The following is a 20914-nucleotide window of genomic DNA, read 5'->3' as shown; positions in this document are numbered from 1 at the left end:
GCTATAGTGTTGATGTTGCACCACAGTGGCACTTGGAAGGTTAAATTACCAGACTTTTCTTTTCAGTTTTTACCTCTCAATTTTTTTAATATGTAATATGATGACGTGTTACGTTCTCTTTCTTGATGAACCATGTGTTTTAATTCTCATTTTTAAAGACTGAAGTTAATTTACGCTTTGTAGAATTGAGATGAAATACAATTAGAACCCTCTACTAAATATGTATAACGCAAAATGATATCGAACGAAGAGGAAAGAGTGTGATAAATTCTAATAATCTAAATGGAAAGAAACACTTCCACTCTAATGAAGAAGTGAAATGAAGGGGTGACGATGAACAATGCACAGGAAGGGAAGTAGTCACGTATGTCTCGATTTCAATTTTAATTCAGACTCCCTGCGGATGTAAAGTGTACCTTGAAACACAGTCATCCCTCGTGGACAATGAGCAACGCTTAGCGCCACTTGGCACTGGCTAAGCCGGTAAAGCATCAGCTGAAATGTCCTCCTACAACCAAGGAAAGCAAACTAAAACGCAAGAGCGCGTGCGCACATTTAATCTGCATACCGGCCGGATAGAAAGTAATTTCGTTTGGTCTCACGGTGAATTAATAACAAGTCATCCCCCAAGGACGTGAGTCACAGTCCATGAGCCATGATGGAAATGTAAAGTACCCCCGCCATTCGCCCTCTTTTTTCATTGATGCACCCTAAAACAGTCTATCCTTTTCTCACTTTAATTTTACATCTCGTCTAATACTCACATTTTTCTTCTTTCTCTCTTTCAAAGAAATCCACATTTCCTCTTCCATTTTTATCTATTGGGGGAATTCATCTTTCTCTTTCTCTCTTAGAAAACTCTCTGTCCCTTCTAGTTTTCACTTATAGTTATCAACTACTCTCTTGGATTCCTCTTTCAGTTTCGTTCTCTGTCACACTCTTTCCCCTTGGCGCATGAAGATGTGACTCTGAACGACTGGACAAACAGACTGCTTGGCCCTAAGGGAGCACACAGAGTTACCCTATTTGCATTCAATTTCATTGCAAGGGCCTCTCGAACGCGAAATAGAGTTTTCTCGAGAATGAAAATGAACATTAGTGCTTCCCACTTGAAATCCTTGTGCTTAAAGCGCTATGTACTTACTTTCGACAACCGGAAGTGGGGCAAGAATAAAATTGCAGGAATTCGTGTGAGATCAATATTTCGAATTTATCTAAAGATTTACGTTTACTATTCTAAAGTCTCCTTATTTTCTCAATATATTAAATTGAGACTGTGGTTGGAAACTATGGGTTTTGCGTTAATTCGTATATGAAAATCGCACTGGAATTTTTGACAAGTGACCTAATATTTATGCCATATATGGAAAGTGAAGATCGAATTACATACTGTTGTCTAGGAGTAACAGCTCGCGAGAACGATACTACAAGCTTGAGCTTGCGTCGTTTGTCCTTGGCATAGCGTATCGCTTTTCTCCTACTTTCATCTATAACATTCCTAGGTCGTTCACTTAGCACGCTTCTCAAAGCTTTCGAAATTCCATGTTTTATAACAACAACAAGAATTGTTCAGATTTCTCTAAAGTTACTGCTATTGTTGTTATTGCATCTGCAGATTAATTACATATTTAATCTTGGAATTTTGTTTTTTTACATCTTACTTAATTTTTGTTTAATTTAAAAAATTAAAAATTATGCTGCAATAAGGATGTTACTGGGACGTAACAATTACAAACCTGATGGAATATCGACTCTTGTTCAAATGTAGTCGTCGTTACAAGGAAAAACCCTCAAAAAACTGTCACGAACAAAGAATCATAAGCTTAAGTTTAACTTAATCATTGTATGAAAATAACAGATCAAACTTAAACCGATTTATTTAAACTGAGACACATGCGAACACCTGTTTAATAGCCGCTACTAGCAGCATATTAAGATTTAGCACAAATACAATATTGAAATAATTAGACTTTCGCTTCCTGTACTGTTTTTGCATTCACGAGTTTGTGATGTTTTAAAAGCTTTTAGAATAAATTTTAAGTATTAAAAGAAAGATGAATAGTGCAGTATATGGAGTGTGAAGAGAATATTTTTGTGGTGCAAATGAAAAGTATGCTTGTATAAAATAGTATAAAAGTGTGAGTGATAAAAAAGGTAAAAAAAGAGAAGTGAGAATTAGGTTGCGTAAAGTGAGAAAAAGATATCGACAAGTAGAGTGAATTAAATGTGGGAAAAATGCAGAAAAATTTTATATGGACATGTATAGGAGAGAATGTAATGAGGGAAATAGAGACATTGATAAAATGAAAGAAAGGTTGGAAAAGTGTGAAAAATTTGAAAAAAGTGGTGAATGAAAAGGAAAAGAATATGGAAGAGAATCGATGGTTTAGAAAAGTGTTAAAGGGGTTAACATCCACTTAGGATATATCAAAAGGGAATACAGAAAGTGTCACACAAATATTTATTAATTTCGAATGGGTCAAAACAATATTAGGGAAGATGCAACATTTGTTGCTATCTGGAAAAAATAGTGAACATAGTATCCAGATTTCGTTCGTTAATAACGTCCTAAATATATCCCATGTCCATTACCCACTGGGTACATATAATTTTAGAAATAAGGCAACACCTACATTTTAAAAATTATTAACAGAAAATAAAAAATAAGAAGTACAAAAAACTTTTTGTTACAAATAATGAGTCTTTATTTTAATTAGGAAGATGCAGATTTGCATGAGATTAGTTTGAAAAATATAGAGAAAATTGCTCTAGGCTTGTGTCTCTAGCAGGCTAATTGGAATCCAATCAACGCGATTAATCGCTTAACATGCAGAGTCCACATATTGGTGAAAGCTGCCGGCGGCTGACGCTATTTAGGTATTTAACTGCAACCACCATCGGCAGCCGAATGTGGGCGTGAACCGCAGGCTATATTTTATGTTTAGTTCAGTGAGATGCCCGTTGCAGACGATCAGACCTCGAGAGATCGTAGATTTCTCCGCACCCTTGAACCCTCCAGGGTACACACGGTTGCCATCTTTCCTCAACGAATGTCCAGAGTACAAAAAAAGTCCCCAAAGCTTGGAGAAGCTCCGGATGTGCTAGCAACCTGCAGACACAGCTGCTAGTACATTCGCTTCCGTTCTGGGATTTCCTGATTAATAGGCAGTCACCATTTTCTGCCCACTGACAATAAGAAAAAAATAAAGTCTGAAAATATTTCACGCATATCAACTGTTTTTTAAAATCATCATTTTACGAACGAGTAATGATTACGAACTCAAATAATGATTTCCCCACTCAATGATGATGAATTAACAAAAGTGATTGACATAGGAAAAGCTGGGCATTTGCTCGCTGGTCTTGACGTAGAGCAGTCTGGTCAGATTATCATTGAGATCAAGAATCTCTTTTTTAGTGTCAAAGGCCAGAGTTCTAATTGAAATAGACAGCAAGTGAGTCGCGTCATACAGTTTCTAGAAATTCAATTTAATAAAGATTAACAGAGATTGAAGAAAAGAACAATTATATTGTTTATTGTGAAATAAATAAAGTGCAATAATTGAGATTTGATTAAATATTAGAAAAATTAGAATAATAAATAACACAATGTATAGTCTTGTTAGCAAAATACAAAACAGTGAATTCTGAAAACTAAACTTACTAAAGGCTGGATTAAGTAGAGGATCACAAATAGCAAAAGGTGAGCTGAGTTAATTAATAAACAATACATCATAAATCACACATACACATTAGTATATTTGAAGAATAAATATTCCTACCTAGCAGGCCATTTTGCAGTTAGACCATCATCACTATCATCTTCAATGCAAGATTGATGAAAACTTTCCAAATGTATAAAAATGTTGACAACAACCTTGACGATTAGTCAATCTCATATTGCGACAAACTTTCTTGGCAAACTTTCTATATAAACTTGTCGAAAGCTTTTTTATCAAACTTGCAGAAAATCTAAAACTTGTTAGGACATGGAAATTATATATTGATTATAGTAATAGATCTAAATTTTAATTATTGAATATTTACAAGTAAAACACTTTTTACAAAGAAAGGAGTAATAGATGTCACTAATTGCCAATAAAGTTGAATTCTTAATTCGTATTGGCGTCGCGTGTGTGCCTCAAAACATGAATGTGATTTCCTACAAGACTGTAAAAGGATTTATAATATTAAAACATAATAAACTTTTTTACTAAGATTAAGGAACACTTATATGATAAAAATAAATAATTTTTTCAAACACGGAGAGAAATTTATGCTAGTGGGTAAAATAAGGATGGTTAGGATTTCGTGTCTATTGTACCCATTAAAAAATACGTAGATTACAATATAATACGACATTGGATTTTAAATATTTAAACATTTGGAAACAAATATATTAACATGTTCATCTATTACTATAATCAACATACATTTCTATTTAACACATTTAGAGTTTTAGTCAGATTGCTAAAATAAGTTTGCGTTGTATGTTTTCATCAAGTTTGCAATGTGAGTTCGCTGCAAAATATCGTGCTATGTAGATGGTATTTAATTCACATACTTAATTATGAAAAATAACACTGTTACTTAACTGAAAAATAAGAGATTTTTAGAGGAAATTTATGTTACTTCTTTTATGGTTCTTTAAAATATACAATATAATTCTTTATACATCTGTAAACTATTTTAATTTCATTTTGCTCCTCAAACTATTTCCAAATATTACAAGATTCACTATTTACCAATGGTAGATTTGCTCACCTGTTTTGCTTGAATAGTAAGTCAGTTGGAGCCTAATTAAAAAGGTCTACACAGTGTCTGCAAACTTTTGTCGGACCTTTAGCGGACTCCTTTCTCGTCAGAAAGTACGCAGAAGGTCCATGGAAAGTTTGCAGATATTCAGTGGTCTTATTTATTTGGGAAGGGAATGCACTAAATGTACAATATTTCGTTTATTATAAATGTCAAATATTAATATTTTTTAATATTAGTTATCTTGAAACTTGAATTTACTTCCAAATAAATTCTTTTACAAAATAACTGAGTTGTATTTTTTATTGGTGTACTTTACTGATGTTGGCTTTAGAAATAGTGCTTGACGATCTGTATAGGTTTCGCTTTCAAAATAATACTCTCTTTCCGAAGGATGTTATGAGGTTGATTTTCAAACTAATACTCTCTTTCTGAATGTTTTGATGAGTTCGATTTTCAAACTATAATACTCTCTGGTTAAATGAAACTCCTTGCCCTTTTCATACAAAACGCTGCTCGACAAGTGGATGAAAACCCATGTATTTTTTGAAAACCATTGTTGTCCGAACAATTGTTTGACGCATCCCTCTGAATTTATTAGCTATGGATCCTATTCTACTTTATAATACACATGTTGATTTTTATAATTCAGTAACTATTTATTATTACAATTTGTTAAAAATGGTGATTATTGTTTGTTATTACAATTTGTTGTTAATTGTCAATTACAAATCATTGCTATTAAAAGTTGTTATTATTTATTGTTAAAATTCTTTTTTCTATTTTTTAATTATAATTTGCCCTAGAATATTTTAGAAAAGACGTTAAGAATTGTAATAGGACGATAGTTTTTAAAACGATTTTTATTACCATCTTTGTAAATTGGAGAAACTTCCTTTTTCCATAAAGTAGGAAATTGATATTGCGACATTGATAAATTAAATAAAATGTATAATGGTTCAATGAGTATGAGTACTAACTGTACGAAAGAGTTAGTCCCGTTAACTTATGTAAATAAACAAGATAAAACAAAATCACCCGTAAGATTAGTGGCATTTCGATGAGTTTCCAGCTTTAAATAATGAATTTAGTCTCAATACCCCTAATTTAATTGAGTTAACCCCGTTTTCCTATCCGATGATCGTTTCGGCTCTCTTCACCTCTTCCATGACGTGCTTCGCCTTTATCGGGTCACGTGGCACCGGTTTATCCGTTAACTGGCTTATCTCGTTAGAGAGACAACGCGACAAATTGTAAGCTCACATCCGTACGAGTTTTCTAGCTGACAAGACTGTTTTCATTATCTTCGCTCAGGTTTTGCACCACACAGCATGCAGAAACAAAGTATCTCTTCCTCATATTATTCTCGCTCATACTAATGAGACAGCAATCCCATTGAGTTTCTCATTTGTCACCAAATTCCGCTCGTTCATACAACAATCATAATTTAAATTTAATTTAAATTGCGGAAGAATTTCTTTCGTATTAAATTAAAAGACCTCTAGATAATCCTAAGCGAAGAATAGTCCACAAAGTACAGTCTAATAGAGTTAATTAAAATTTCTTAATAATATATTATTTGTTTAGTTTATTAAAGAGTTTTCTTAATATTTAAATTGAAAACGAAGAGTTTTACTTAGAATTTAATCTTAAAAAGAATATTTTAAATACTCCAGTAATCTCAGTTAATCAGTAGCGTCTATGGAATGATTGTGATTATATAATTTAAATTAAATTCCCTGTCTTTTGCAAATGCGATTTCTGATTTGGAGAAAATTCATCTTCCCTCCAGGATAAGGATGAGGTTTTTAGATTTGTGGAGAAATCGAGTCGAGCAACTTTTCCACGTGGCAGAATCGTGCATAATCCGCGCCAACGAAAAGAGCATCCGACCGATCTCATTGCAGAGGTTTGCAACAATTCAATTAAGAATCTCATGCTTCCTAGATAAATTCATCCTTTGCACTTTGAAATATAAAGAAAAAAAAAAGAAGAATAAATCATTTCGTTAGAAAGATTTGCAGAAAATCAGCCAAGTGAAATTTACAAATCTTTCGAGGAGAAAGATTTTCACTTTTCATTCAATGGAATAATATAAAGTTTTTAATACCTTCTGATGGAAATCTAAAGATTTAATTTCTTAAACGTAATCTAGGATTATATTTTATATCTTTTGAATTTGCACATCTTTAATAATGTTACTTTTGCCAACTGCGATGGATTTAGTTAAAAACAGAAAAAATGAATTACACTAATCAGTAGTTAGAATAATTAAAACTTTAGGATACCATATTTAAATGATGTATATTTTACAAATTAATATGACGGCTTTGATATCTGAAGTATTTGCAGTTTTAGTGAAATAGGACCATTTAAATAATTTCCCCACTGGATGATTCCACAGAAAAATATCAATATTTCTATTAACCCTCGTTTTTGGTTCGCCATTGATTGAAGCCGATGCGTTGTGAAATGGACATTATCACTAGATACGGAGTGGTGTTGTTAGTATCAACGGCATAAAATTTCAGGAAGGGTTACGAACCTCCATTTAACTCAGTTTCTCACTCTCACGATTCGATATCTCTCCCCGTTCAAAAAGTTCCACTTGTGTTCACCAAAGTTATCCCAGAGGAGCTGAAGCAGTCCTAAGGGACTTCAGTAGTGCTTCTCAAATAGAGAACTCTATATCCTTCATTACCTTGGTTTATTCGGGATCTACTTGAAAGGCCACGTGCCGAAAACCTTAATACCAGATCTTCAATGGCCCTACTGCAGCACTAAGATAACGCAGACCAATGGATTTTTAATATTCATCAAAGCCACTAGAAAATTCAACGAAGATCAAAAACGTTTTTTTACAATTGTTTTTAAAAATTCTCAATTTTTACACTTTTAGATATTCTCTTTACATTTATGACATATGTCAAAAAACGAAAAATAATAGGTGGTATTGAAAAGGAAAAATGATTCTTCCTGCGAAAAAGTCTGTCACATACATTGTCTTGTGAATGGAAAAACTAAATAGATACGACATAAGCAAAAAGAAAGTGACAACGACGAGGATGAGCGAGACAAACGCATTCCCAGGCGATTGAACGATTGAAAAATTCTGATCGCTGTTGGCATCGATTCCCTGTAAAATTTCCAAGTCTCAAGTGTTTATGGCATAAAACTCCACTTTTGCTGGATATTTAGTATCGTATTATTCAAGAACTATATATTTTTCATCAAAATACTAAATCGTTGATATACTTAAATATATGTAACATAATTTTTGTAATAATAATTAATTTTGTAATATTAGACTATAAACTAAGAGACTAAGAGAGTAAAGCATGTTTAATCTACAATTCTTAGGAAATGTAACATAACGATGGATTAATAAAAAAAAAAAATTCCCCCTAATATTAATACTAAATGTCATATCATATCGAAAGGAGGATATTATTACAAATTCCTTTCTGCAAACGAATAAGCAAAGTACTCAAAACTTTTTTCCCTCGTCAGATTCTTCTAACATAAAAAAGCAATTGAGAAAAATACCAAGGGGTAAAGCCGTTAAAGAACTCGAGACTCGATTTTCACAATATCACGTTGAAACAGTAAGCTAGGTTTCAAATGTTCGAGTACCTCGTAAAATATAGGCATAGATCGGAAAAGTTTATTGAAAGAGACTTATCGATATGCACGGGATGTGCGCTTTCAGTTTGTGTATGTATCCCATATATACTGTACGCACCGTAGCACAGTAAGGGCCAGGCAATATTGGGATGAGTTATTGTTCGACGAGCACAATGCACTCAAATATGGAATGAACCTGGGAAATTGATACAAAAAAATCGCTACCAGTTTTTCCAAGGTTCTATCAATTTTTTTTATCTTATCCAAATCAAAGCCACAATACTATATCGGTACGTTGCTCCAAAAAAAGCGTATTTGGTTTGAAAAAGCATCCTATGTCCAGTACACTTTTTATCCTTTTAGATGAGCACTTTAAATATAAATAGAGATGTAAATTGTGGAATTCTATGTTTAATTAATTGGAGTAATCAGTAATATAATCTGTTCTTGATTGAGAAGGACATTTTTTATGTTATGTGGCATTTTATTTTTTGTGTTACATCTCAATTATTAAAAATGTGTGCAATGTATGGCATGGAAAATACTTTTTTACAGTCAAGGCTGCCGTTTTTCTTTTTGATCTCCACATATTTTGATGTTTCGACTAGTTTTCAGTGTTTCGAAATTGCGCTATATGAATTTTGTTGTAGTAGTGCACGTGTTTTAAACGGTGTTGTGACTTTTTTTCTTTAATTTCCACCGTTGTTCTAATTATTATCAATTTTGAGTTTTTATTTTTTGCAATCACATTAATTTTGATTGAGTGTCGTTGTTGACGTCTTTTGTTTTTGGGTTAAACTATTTTTTCCAAATACAATTGCGAAAAATTGTGCTAAACGATTACGGGCATAAAAATACAATCGTATTTCAAAAATGGTTAGGACCTAGAGTTTTGACTGCGATTACAATGTCTATTAGATCCTAATTTAACTCATTGTCAATGGTTTGTAATTCTGTCATGTGTTAAATATATTTATGAATTTAGTCTTCAGGTTGAATTGGTAAATCTACAATTCCTTACGTTAGCAAATGAACAATTCTATTACCATAAAAGAGTTTATAGACGAGTGGACAGAAGTTAGCTTTCACGATAAATTCAAAGATACTTTCGGTGTTATTTTAAAATACATCGTCAAATACGTTCTTTGAAGAAAATTGACTTTAAAATTAAAATTTAAAATGAAAATTCCATTCACTCTTCTTAGGACATCCAGTCTCCATCTAATATCTATTTTTCGCTATCTCTTGCAAACCATGCAAATCACCTTTTAGGCTAATGCCTCGCCTGCATAAAATCACAATTAAAATCACAAGGACATTCGGTTTCGTGATTCGTTGCTTCTGTAGATACGATTTGCTCGTTCATCTCTTTCGTCCCTCGATGCCATTTAAAATCCACATCCTCGTAACTCTTTAGCTACGGGACCTTTTGGTTCAGGGGCTTTATTGGCGCAAAAGATTTATAAGCATCGCGTAAATGTGCCGTTATAGTTTCTCTCTGATGGAAAAATGTGTAATTGTAAATTATCATACATTTGCTTTGTAGTAATTAGATAAATGGAAACTCTATCTGCTTACTTTAGATAAATAATTGTAATTAACGTGAAACTTAATTGATGTTATAATAGTGTATCAATGCAATAAAATATAATGTAATTAACCTACATTTATCACAGTATTAAGTAATTTGCTTTTATTCTTTTTAAATTAGTTTATTTAAGTATTGTGATATTTTTTTATCCTATATACAGACATATGTCTTTTTATATTAATCTAGGCACACGTTTAAATAACATACCACTTATTTAAATAGTTAATTAATTTTTTAATTTAATTAAATTTTTCTTCTCAACTGAATCAGTGAAATTTGACTGAAAATCAATGAAATATAACTGATTCGACTTTAGAACGTGTAACGTAAATATTATCCACATGCTTAAATAAATTAATATTTCTATGTATAACAGTGTTCACTAAGCTACAAACAAAATTTTCTACGAGTCTCTGATCTTCATTCCTTTAGGCTCTTTTTACTTTTTGATGTTAAAAGAGTCAGGCGTCGTTTCAGAGCACATTGAAACGTACACAAACGCTTTCATAGCTACGCAAATGCGAGCAATAAAATGGAAAATAGCATGTGTTCTGTTTTAGCATTTTATTTCATTTTAACTGAAAATTCACTCATATGCAGTCACTTTTGAGTTTGACTTTCTGTTATTTGTTCCTTAGTCCCCTAAGGGAGAGAAAAAAGTAATAATTTGTCGTTGCACAAATTATAGTGAAAATCAATATTTTACCTTAGATTTTCTCATGAAATACTTAAATCTACAATTGAAACATTGGAATTTGTAAATACCTCGAAAACCTTCAAGTTAAGATTTAAAATTATTTTATGCTACAAGTTTTGAAATATGTTTAAGATTAGCTGCTTTTGTTTAAGCACTAAACTTAGATTTAACATACAGTTTTTTAACAGTGTTTTTCACTTTTTTATTTTATCAAATTTTGTTGTATTTTATTTTTTTGTTTAATCAAAAAACTAAAATTTTGAGGTTCAAACACAATTTTTACAGGCTACGTTTCAGGAAATAAAATTTGAAGGTCTGTTGACTTTGTGACAAAGAGAAGAAACTGAAAAAAAATACAATGCAAATATCTGAAAAGGCATGAATGCGCATGCTAGATCTCAGGAATCTTCACCAACAAAGTTTAAAGTCTGACGGTAATTCCGTAAGATGAAGAATGTTTTAAACTAAAGAATGGTTTTTAGTGGATCATATCCTCAAAATAACCAAGAAATACTGACTTAAGAATATAAAACATGATAAAAAACTATTTTCGATTTATGGAAGATAATAAAATATTTTTTTAAGATTATAGATTATCAATGTAATTATGGAGTAGTGACGAACCAAGCATTATCTTCAAAAAATTAAAAGTAGTTCTTTATAATTATTGAAACAAAAGAAAAAATTATTCCAATTAGTAAAAAAAATTTGTTTCTCTTTAAAAATTCAATTACTTTTCCAAGTGCACATAAAATAAAAAAATTATGACGTTTAAAAAATAAAACAAATGTTATCTAAGACTGACACGTAACATTTTTTCTTTGTCATCTAGGTATTGTGTTAACAATTATCAGAAAATTAAATCATAATTCATATTCTTCTCTTAAACTTGTTTTTACGTATATTTCATTGTGCAATACTTTGAAAACGTCCGTAACATAGAGTCTACAATAAATGAAGAAAAAATTTCATCATTCTCCAGTATTTTAATTTAAAAAAAGTAAAATGAAATTATATTTACATCTGTGCGGATTATTATTGACTACAGTGTGCATTTCAAGTAAAGAATTAAAAGATAAATATGCTCTTCCAAATAATTTAAAACTGCAAATGGTGAACGCCGTAAGTTACACTCTATAAATTCTAATTTCCTGTATAAATAAAATTTAAAAATTTTCAATTATCTTCTGTGAACAAAAATTATTCTAAACATCCCTTAGATATTTAGACATGGAGATCGAACACCACAGACAATTTACGGCGAGTCGTATCCGAATGATCCATTTATAAATGAGACATATTTTCCTATGGGATATGGAGGTATGACAAATGTAAGTTATATGCATTTCATATTTATTTTAATTCGAAAATTATCACAATTTTTTAATTATTTTTTATACTTTTTTTATTATTGTTAATTTTTTAAATAATTCAGTATTGCCCTTAGTTAATAATAATTTAATAAATAAATAATTTAATAGATGGGAAAATTGAGAAGTTTTGAATTAGGCACATTTTTGAGGAAAAGATATAATAAATTTTTGGGAAACACTTATATTCCTGAAGACATTACTGCCAGAAGTACTTACATGGACAGGGCACAAATGACCCTACTTCTTGTTCTAGCTGCTCTTTACCCTCCAGATGCACTTCAAAAATGGCATTCCACTCTTAATTGGCAGCCAATACCAATAGATTTTAAAAATCTTGACGACGATGTTTTACTATTTCCTACAAGATGCCCTAAGTACATGCACATACATTAAAATAACATTCAAAAATCAAAATTCACTTTTTAATAGTCAACATATATAATTTTTGAATATTATTTTTACTTTTTAGATACAAGAAAATGTTCAACGAAATACTACAACTAGCGGAAGTAAAACAAATTTTTGAAAAATATAAACCACTTTTAAAAAATCTCACAGAATTAACGGGAAAAAATTTCCCGTCTCCCATTTATTCATTTTCCTTTTCTAATGTACTGATTTCACAAAAATCAATGAATTTTTCAATTCCAAAATGGGCTGATGAAATTATGTCTAATAAGGATTTTCAAGAGGCTGTTGAATTATTTGAAAAATTAAGAAACTACAATGATACAATGAAAAAAATGAATGGAGGTACATTATATTTCAATATTCTGTATTTTTAATATTCAAAAGCTTTGGATTTTTTTGCTACTCCATATTCTGGAAATAAAACTTAATAATTGTAAAGAATCTCCATTTTTAACCTGAACAAAAATTGAATCTTACTGATCTTCATCCTTCTCAATTGGACATATATTTACTTCTTCAGGTCGACTTTTAAAGCAAATGACAAATGATATGATTGACAAAAGGACCGGAAAATTAAAACAAGGAAAAAAAATTAAACTTTACAGTACTCATGATCTCAATGTGTCGGGACATCTTTATGCTCTTGGAATATCGAAATTTGATCGTCCCTTCTTTTGCAATACAGTTATTTTAGAATTGTATAGTGATGCCAATGATAATTATTACGTACAGGTACGATAAAGTATATAAATTACAATTAATTTGGAATTTGTTACACTACGTGTTACATAAACGTTAAAGACGATTTTAAAAAAAGAGTTTTCCTTTTTCAGATTATATATTATCTGGGAGACTCAAATAAGGTAAAAATTCTAGAAATACCAAACTGCTCTTCACCGTGTGAATTTAGTAGATATCAGGAATTAATAAAAAATGTTATACCCAACGAGGATGAATTGGAATGTTGTGATAATGGTTTAGAACATTGTTCTTTAGCTTTTTAATAGGAGCAAAACTTTATGTTTCTGAATAATATTCACTGACAAAAAAATGAACAAAAAATAAACGAACAAATAGAAAGCAACAATTAAAAATGACATGAATACATTTTTATTATTTCCTTTTTTATAACTTCTCTCTTATAGTGATGCATTCGATCGATACGATAATAATTAATGTCTACTTAATTTAATAAAATTAAAACTCACATTTAGATAACCTCCCTACGGTTTAACCCCAGTATACTCGGGAAGCATATTTCATTTATTTATTTAAAAAAATTTAAATCGAGAGTCATATAAATAAAAGACCAAGTGTAACTTAAAGATAAAGAGTTGTATTTAATATTACAGTAAAAATGAAATAGTCAAAATTAATTTTAACAAAATTATAAATTTATTTTTTGCAAAATTTAAAAATGATAAAATCATAGGAGAGTTAATTGTATTTTAGATTATATAGAATAAGAGATTCATTAAAAGGTAATTAAATTTTTCTACAGTATAAGATGATTATCAATTTATCAGTAAAATTATAGATTTTTTAAAATAATCAATTAATTAAAATTATAACAAACAATATAGTTCGCACAAAAAAAATTGTTTATCTTCTGCTGATTATCGGCTGTGGTTAATTTTTATAAATTGTGAATTAAATTAATTTTGATGACCCAGATATTAATTGAATTTGCTCTAGCAATAGTTTGGGACCAGTAAACAATTTTGGTACTAACAACTTTTAATAAACAGAAGATACAGTCGGCTCAAAACAAATTTTTCCATTTTCTGCAGATTATCGGTTATGGTTACTTTTTATGAATTGTGAATTAAATTAATTTTGATGACGCAGATAATAATTGGCATTGTTCTATCAATAGTTTAAGACCTGTTAAAAATTTTATGACTATCAATTGTTAGTAAACAGAAGATAAAGTTCGTTAAAAAAATAATTTTTCATCTTCTGCTGATTATCGGCTGTGGTTACTTTCTATGAATTTTGAATTAAATTAATTTTGATGACCCAGATGTTAATTTAGAATTGTTCTAGCATTAGTTTGGGATCAGTAAAAAATTTTATGACTAAAAATTGTAAGTAAACAGAAGATAAAGTTTGCTCAAAAAATAATTTTTCTTCTTCTGCTGATTATCGGCTGTGGTAACTTTTTATGAATCGTGAATTAAATTAATTTTGACGACCCAGATATTAATTGGAATTGATCTAGCAATAGTATGGGACCAGTAAAAAATTTTATGTCAAAAATTGTTAGTAAACAGAAGATAAAGTTTGCTCAAAAAATAATTTTTCTTCTTCTGCTGATTATCTGCTGTTGTTACTTTTCATGAATTGTGATTTAAATTAATTTTGATGGCCCAGATATTAATTGGAATTGTTCTAGCAATAGTTTGGGACCAGTAAAAAATTTTATGACAAAAATTGTTAGTAAACACTAAACAGAATATAAAGTTTGCTCAACAATTAATTTTTCATCTTCTGCTGATTATCAGTTATGGTTACTTTTTATGAATTGGGAATTAAATTAATTTTAATGGCGCAGATAATAATTGGAATTGTTCTAGCAATAGTTTGGGACCAGTTAAAAATTTTATGATTATCAATTGTTAGTAAACAGAAGATAAAGTTCGTTAAAAAAATAATTTTTCATCTTCTGCTGATTATTGGCTGTTGTTACTTTCTATGAATTGTGAATTAAATTAATTTTGATGACCCAGATGTTAATTAGAATTGTTCTAGCATTAGTTTGGGATCAGTAAAAAATTTTATGACTAAAAATTGTTAGTAAACAGAAGATATAGTTTGCTCAAAAAATAATTTTTCATCTTCTGCTGATTGTCGGCTGTGGTTACTTTTCATGAATTGTGATTTAAATTAATTTTGATGGCCCAGATATTAATTGGAATTGTTCTAGCAATAGTTTGCGACCAGTAAAAAATTTTATGACAAAAATTGTTAGTAAACACTAAACAGAAGATAAAGTTTGCTCAACAATTAATTTTTCATCTTCTGCTGATTATCAGTTATGGTTACTTTTTATGAATTGGGAATTAAATTAATTTTAATGACGCAGATAATAATTGGAATTGTTCTAGCAATAGTTTGGGACCAGTTAAAAATTTTATGACTATCAATTGTTAGTAAACAGAAGATAAAGTTCGTTAAAAAAAATAATTTTTCATCTTCTGCTGATTATCGGCTGTGGTTACTTTCTATGAATTGTGAATTAAATTAATTTTGATGACTAAGATGTTAATTAGAATTGTTCTAGCATTAGTTTGGGATCAGTAAAAAATTTGATGACTAAAAATTGTTAGTAAACAGAAGATAAAGTTTGCTCAAAAAATAATTTTACATCTTCTGCTGATTATCGGCTGTAGTTACTTTTTATGAATTGTGAATTAAATTAATTTTGATGACTCAGATATCAATTGGAATTGTTCTAGCAATAGTTTGGGACCAGTAAAAGTTTGGATCTAACAACTTTTAGTAAACAGAAGATAAAGATGGCTAAAAAAAAATTTTTCCATCCTCTGCTTATTCTTGAGAAATTACAATATCAGTTAAATTGATTAACCAATTTTGTAATTGCATTTTAGAAAAAGAATCGATATTTTGTAAATAATAAAATAAATAATCACAAATATAAATTAACTGTTGTAAAAATACTATTTAAATTCTTAGATAGAAAATTACGGTTTTTTTAATAATAAAAACAAAATAACTACAAAAAGTTTTAGCAATTCAGTCTGATATGAAAGTGAGTCTTTGTAATAAATTAGATCGTAACAGGTATAAAAATTTTAATATTTACTTGAACTTCAATGTTAAGAAACACTTTTTGTTCGGAAAATTAATTGCGCTTGCGTCTGCTAGGGACTGAAGTGGGGACTTACGAAAAGGAAGGACCGGGCAGGTTTTTCGTTGCCGATAAGAAACAGAATGTTGTAACGAGTCATGAAAATCGGTCAGCTTCTGTAATGCGTGCGGCTAGTTATTTTAATAAATCAGTGATATTTCTGTTCGACAATATATTGCTTGTCCGATTTGTCTCACCCGCCCCCTCACAACATTCACAATCTATTCATTCTCCAGTACTTTAATTTGAAATAATTAAAATGAAATTATATTTACATCTGTGCGGATTATTATTGACTACAGTGTGCATTTCAAGTAAGGAATTAGAAGACAAATATGCTCTTCCAAATAATTTAAACCTGCAAATGGTGAATGTCGTAAGTTACTCACTCTTTCAATTTTAATTTTCTGTATCTAAATAAAATTTTTAAGTTTTCAATTATCCTATGTGAAAAAAAATATTCGAAACTTCTTACTTTAGGTATTTAGACATGGAGATCGAACACCATTAACACTTAATGGCGAGACGTATCCAAAAGATCCATTTATAAATGAGACATATTTTCCCACGGGACATGGAGCTTTGACAAATGTAAATTATATTCATTTCAGCTTTATTTCAAATGAAACACTTTCACAGATATTTTTTTATTTTTAATAGTACTTTACTTGTCGAATTAAATCGGTATTATCTATATAAGTTAATAATAATGGTCATTAAGTATTATATAGGTGGGAAAATTGAGAGCATTTGAATTAGGCAAATTTTTGCGAGGAAGATATAATGAATTTTTGGGAAACACTTATATTGCTGAAGACATTACTGCCAGAAGTACATACATGAAGAGGGCACAAATGACCCTACTTCTTGTTCTAGCTGCTCTTTACCCTCCAGATGCACTTCAAAAATGGCATTCCACTCTTAATTGGCAGCCTATACCAATAGATTTTAAAAATCTTGACGACGATGTTTTACTATTTCCTACAAGATGCCCTAAGTACATGCACATACATTAAAATAACATTCAAAAATCAAAATTCACTTTTTAATAGTCAACATATATAATTTTTGAATATTATTTTTACTTTTCAGATACAAGAAAATGTTCAACGAAATACTACAACTAGCGGAAGTGAAACGAAGTTTTGAAAAGTATAAACCACTTATAAACAATCTAACAGAATTAACGGGAATAACTTTTCGCACTCCCCTTTATTCATTTCCTTTTTATAATCTACTGGTTTCACAAAAATCAATGAATCTTTCGATTCCAAAATGGGCTGAGGAAATTATGTCTAATAAGGATTTTCAAGAGGCTGTTGATTTATTTGAAAAATTTAGGAACTACAATGACACATTGAAAAAAATGAATGGAGGTATGTTTGATTTCTTATATATTAGGTTGTAATATATTTCCTTATCTATTATAGTAATTAATTATTAATTAACTATAATCATCGTCTTAATTTTTCTTTCATTTTGTCCATACACCTGAAATTAGTCATGATTATTCTTTTGTTTTTGTATATACGTTTTGATAGAAAATAGAAATAAAAATAAAATATATAAAATCATCACGATTTTTTAACAAAATTCATCCTTTTGTTTTTTTATATGTTTTGATAGATAATATTACATTACTTTATTTTTTTATTATATCATTATTTTAATGATATTTTTTTTATTTTTTAAACAATTCAAAAAAAATCTTTTATTAATCTAAAAAAATTATTAATTTCCTTATTCATTATTTTATTTTTCATTGAAATTACAAATCATAAACACTCATAAAGCAAAATCGAAATTCAGAAAATTATTATTAACTATAATAATCGTCTTATTCTTCCTTTCATTCTGTTCACACCTGAAATTAATGTTGTGATTATTCTTTTGTTTTTTATACGTTTTGATAGAAAATAGAAATAAAATATAAAATCATCACGATTTTTTAACAAAATTCATCCTTTGGTTTTTTATATGTTTTGATAGATAATATTATATTTCTTTATTTTTTTATTATATCATTAATTTAATAATATTTTTTTTTTATTTTTCAAACAATTCAAAAAAATCTTTATTATTCTAAAAAAAAATATTAATGTAATTATGCATTATTTTATTTTATTTTTCATTGAAATTACAAATTATTATAAACACTCATGATTCATGAAGAAAATTATTTCATAAATTATAAGAATATTGTTACTGTAACTTCTTAAAAATTATTTTTATATTCTATTTTTATCTAAAATTTAAACTAAAATTTATTTTCAAATCAATTTTTATTAGAAAATTCTACGAGTATTCAATTATTTAAATACAAAAGTAAATTATTTATTGAACAATTCAATGTTTTTTTAATATTTAATTCTTATAAAGAATTTTATTAATTTTGTAAATAATTGAATTCCATGGACGAATTTTAAGAAAATTTTTTAGAATAGTTACATTTTTTAAGGAATTTGATTAAAGTTGTATTAAAAATAATTGAAATTCTGCGATGAGTTTAATTATTTCTGAAAATAATTATTGAATTTCCGCAATCATTTGTAACTTCTTCAAAATTCAATTTTTTTAGTCTTTTTAACTAAAATTCTTCTATATATCCATTATTTTTAATAATTAATTAAATATTGACAAATTTAACTAATTTTAGAAGATTTTGTATTGTTAATATTTTTCAAAAATCTAAGTACATTAAAATTACTAATTAAATTTATTTATTTACTTAGTATATAAACGGGACATGCCTTTTTGAAATATATTCAAGTAAAATTATTCATTAAATAATTTACTTATTTTATGATAGTTCTTCGAGGTTTAAGTTATTTACTTTTGATTAAAATTCCTGACTATTCCCTGAATTCCCTATGTCAGAATATATTATTATTATTATTATTATTATTATAATTACAATAGTATTAAAACTATAAATATTCCAACTATATATTTAATTTGAATTCATAATTTTTACGTTCTATTTTTTTAAATTGATAAAATTTTATTTTAAAAAGTGAGTGAGAAGTCAGACGCGCGCGAATTGTCGCTAGTAATTTTATTATTTATTTTTTTTTAACTTTTTTGTCTACGATGATTTATTTATTTATTATTATTATTATTAATTTATTACTTGTCTACTATTTATTTGTTCAAATTTTTATATTCAATTCATTTATTTTATTTTTACGATTATAACCATAATAAATTATTAATAATTGACCTTACTCTTTTATCACAATTATCTGTTTTTAAAAATTTTAAAGCTTTGGATTTTTTTGCTACTCCATATTCTTCTGGAAATAAAACTTAATAATTGTAAAGAATCTCCATTTTTAACTTAAACAAAAATTGAATCTTACTGATCTTTACCCTTCTCAATTGGACATATATTTACTTCTTTAGGTCGACTTTTGAAGCAAATGACAAATGATATGATTGACAAAAAGACCGGAAAATTAAAACAAGGAAAAAAAATTAAACTTTACAGTACTCATGATTATAATATGTCGGGACATCTTTATGCTCTTGGAATATCAAAATTTGATCGTCCTTTCTTTTGCAGTGCAATTATTTTAGAATTGTATAGTGATGCCAATGATAATTATTACGTACAGGTACGATAAAGTATATAAATTACAATTAATTTGGAATTTGTTACAAATGCCAATACTCGTTATCTAAAATTGTTGATATGCTTTTTAAGAAAAATGTTTTCTTTTTTCAGATTGTATATTATCAGGGGGACTCAAATAAGTTAAAAATTCTAGAAATACCAAACTGCTCTTCATTGTGTGAATTTAGTAGATATCTGGAATTAATAAAAAATGTTATACCCAATGAGGATGAATTGGAATGTTGTGATAATGGTTTAGAACATTGTTCTTTAGCTTGAATGAAGGATTTGAAAAATATTAATATTGTATTGTAATCAAATTGTAGACGGAGAAAATTTATTCTTGTTATATTTTACTTAATGTTTCTATAAAGTTTATATTATTTTAATTCAGTGATTAAGGGATAAAATGTAATCTGATATTTTAATTTCTTATAAGTTAGTACTGTAAAAGATTTAGAAAAAAGTTTAAAAGATTTAGATATTAAGTTATAAATTTTAGGAAATGTTTCTTATTGTCCAGATCTTTTTATTAGATCTTTAACGAACTAACTGCTTTCTGCGAAAGTCTCCTAAGTCTGTTTTCTAACTTATCGGTTTTTTGTGACAAAATCTTAAGGGAAAAATTTTATGAAAACAAAGAAGACTTTCTGAAGCATTAAAAATTTGAAACGCAATAAAAATTAACCTTCTAATGACACCATGTTTTATTAACATAAGCTCATTTTGAGCTTCAACAGAAATGAACCCAGGTTTTTTTTTTTTTTTTTGGTTAGGACAAGAAAATAGTAGACCAAAATGGATTAACAAACATATGATCGTGCAGAAGATTAAAGCCTTACTGTACTTTTATAGGATTAAAGTGAAAGATTAATTTAGAAAAAGAGTGTGGTTTTTGTGATCCTAGTCGATCAGGATAAAAGCGTTCACCTTTATTTAACCTTCGAACACGTGTGCTGTCCATTATCAAACAAATGAA

General features: G+C 28.7%; 1 protein-coding gene across 1 annotated transcript; it reads left to right on the top strand.

The window, feature by feature from the left end:
- The first annotated feature begins 3224 nt into the window (after nucleotides 1–3224).
- On the top strand, nucleotides 3225–20633 carry LOC122509231. The gene is made up of 14 exons (XM_043623104.1): nucleotides 3225–3703; nucleotides 10953–11101; nucleotides 11500–11789; nucleotides 11888–11998; nucleotides 12149–12414; nucleotides 12510–12793; nucleotides 12972–13183; nucleotides 13285–13438; nucleotides 16568–16698; nucleotides 16803–16913; nucleotides 17054–17319; nucleotides 17415–17698; nucleotides 19725–19936; nucleotides 20047–20633. Exons 3-14 carry the CDS (start codon nucleotides 11673–11675, stop codon nucleotides 20212–20214), a joined length of 2316 nt encoding a protein of 771 aa, XP_043479039.1. The 5' UTR covers nucleotides 3225–3703; nucleotides 10953–11101; nucleotides 11500–11672; the 3' UTR covers nucleotides 20215–20633.
- Nucleotides 20634–20914: the final 281 nt, after the last annotated feature.

Source organism: Leptopilina heterotoma, unplaced genomic scaffold, assembly GCF_015476425.1.
Source record: "Leptopilina heterotoma isolate Lh14 unplaced genomic scaffold, ASM1547642v1 Lhet_6, whole genome shotgun sequence".
Taxonomy (NCBI): domain Eukaryota; kingdom Metazoa; phylum Arthropoda; class Insecta; order Hymenoptera; family Figitidae; genus Leptopilina; species Leptopilina heterotoma.
Note: the sequence above shows the minus strand (reverse complement) of the source record. Positions and strands in the feature narration are given on the sequence as shown.

Bases quoted from the DNA above. Each gene is read 5' to 3' on its own strand.
- LOC122509231 (XM_043623104.1), top strand. From the start codon at position 11,673: ATGAAATTATATTTACATCTGTGCGGATTATTATTGACTACAGTGTGC. The intron at 13,184-13,284 runs GTACGATAAAGT...TTCCTTTTTCAG, and splicing joins ATGATAATTATTACGTACAG to ATTATATATTATCTGGGAGA. The intron at 17,320-17,414 runs GTACATGCACAT...TTTACTTTTCAG, and splicing joins TTTCCTACAAGATGCCCTAA to ATACAAGAAAATGTTCAACG.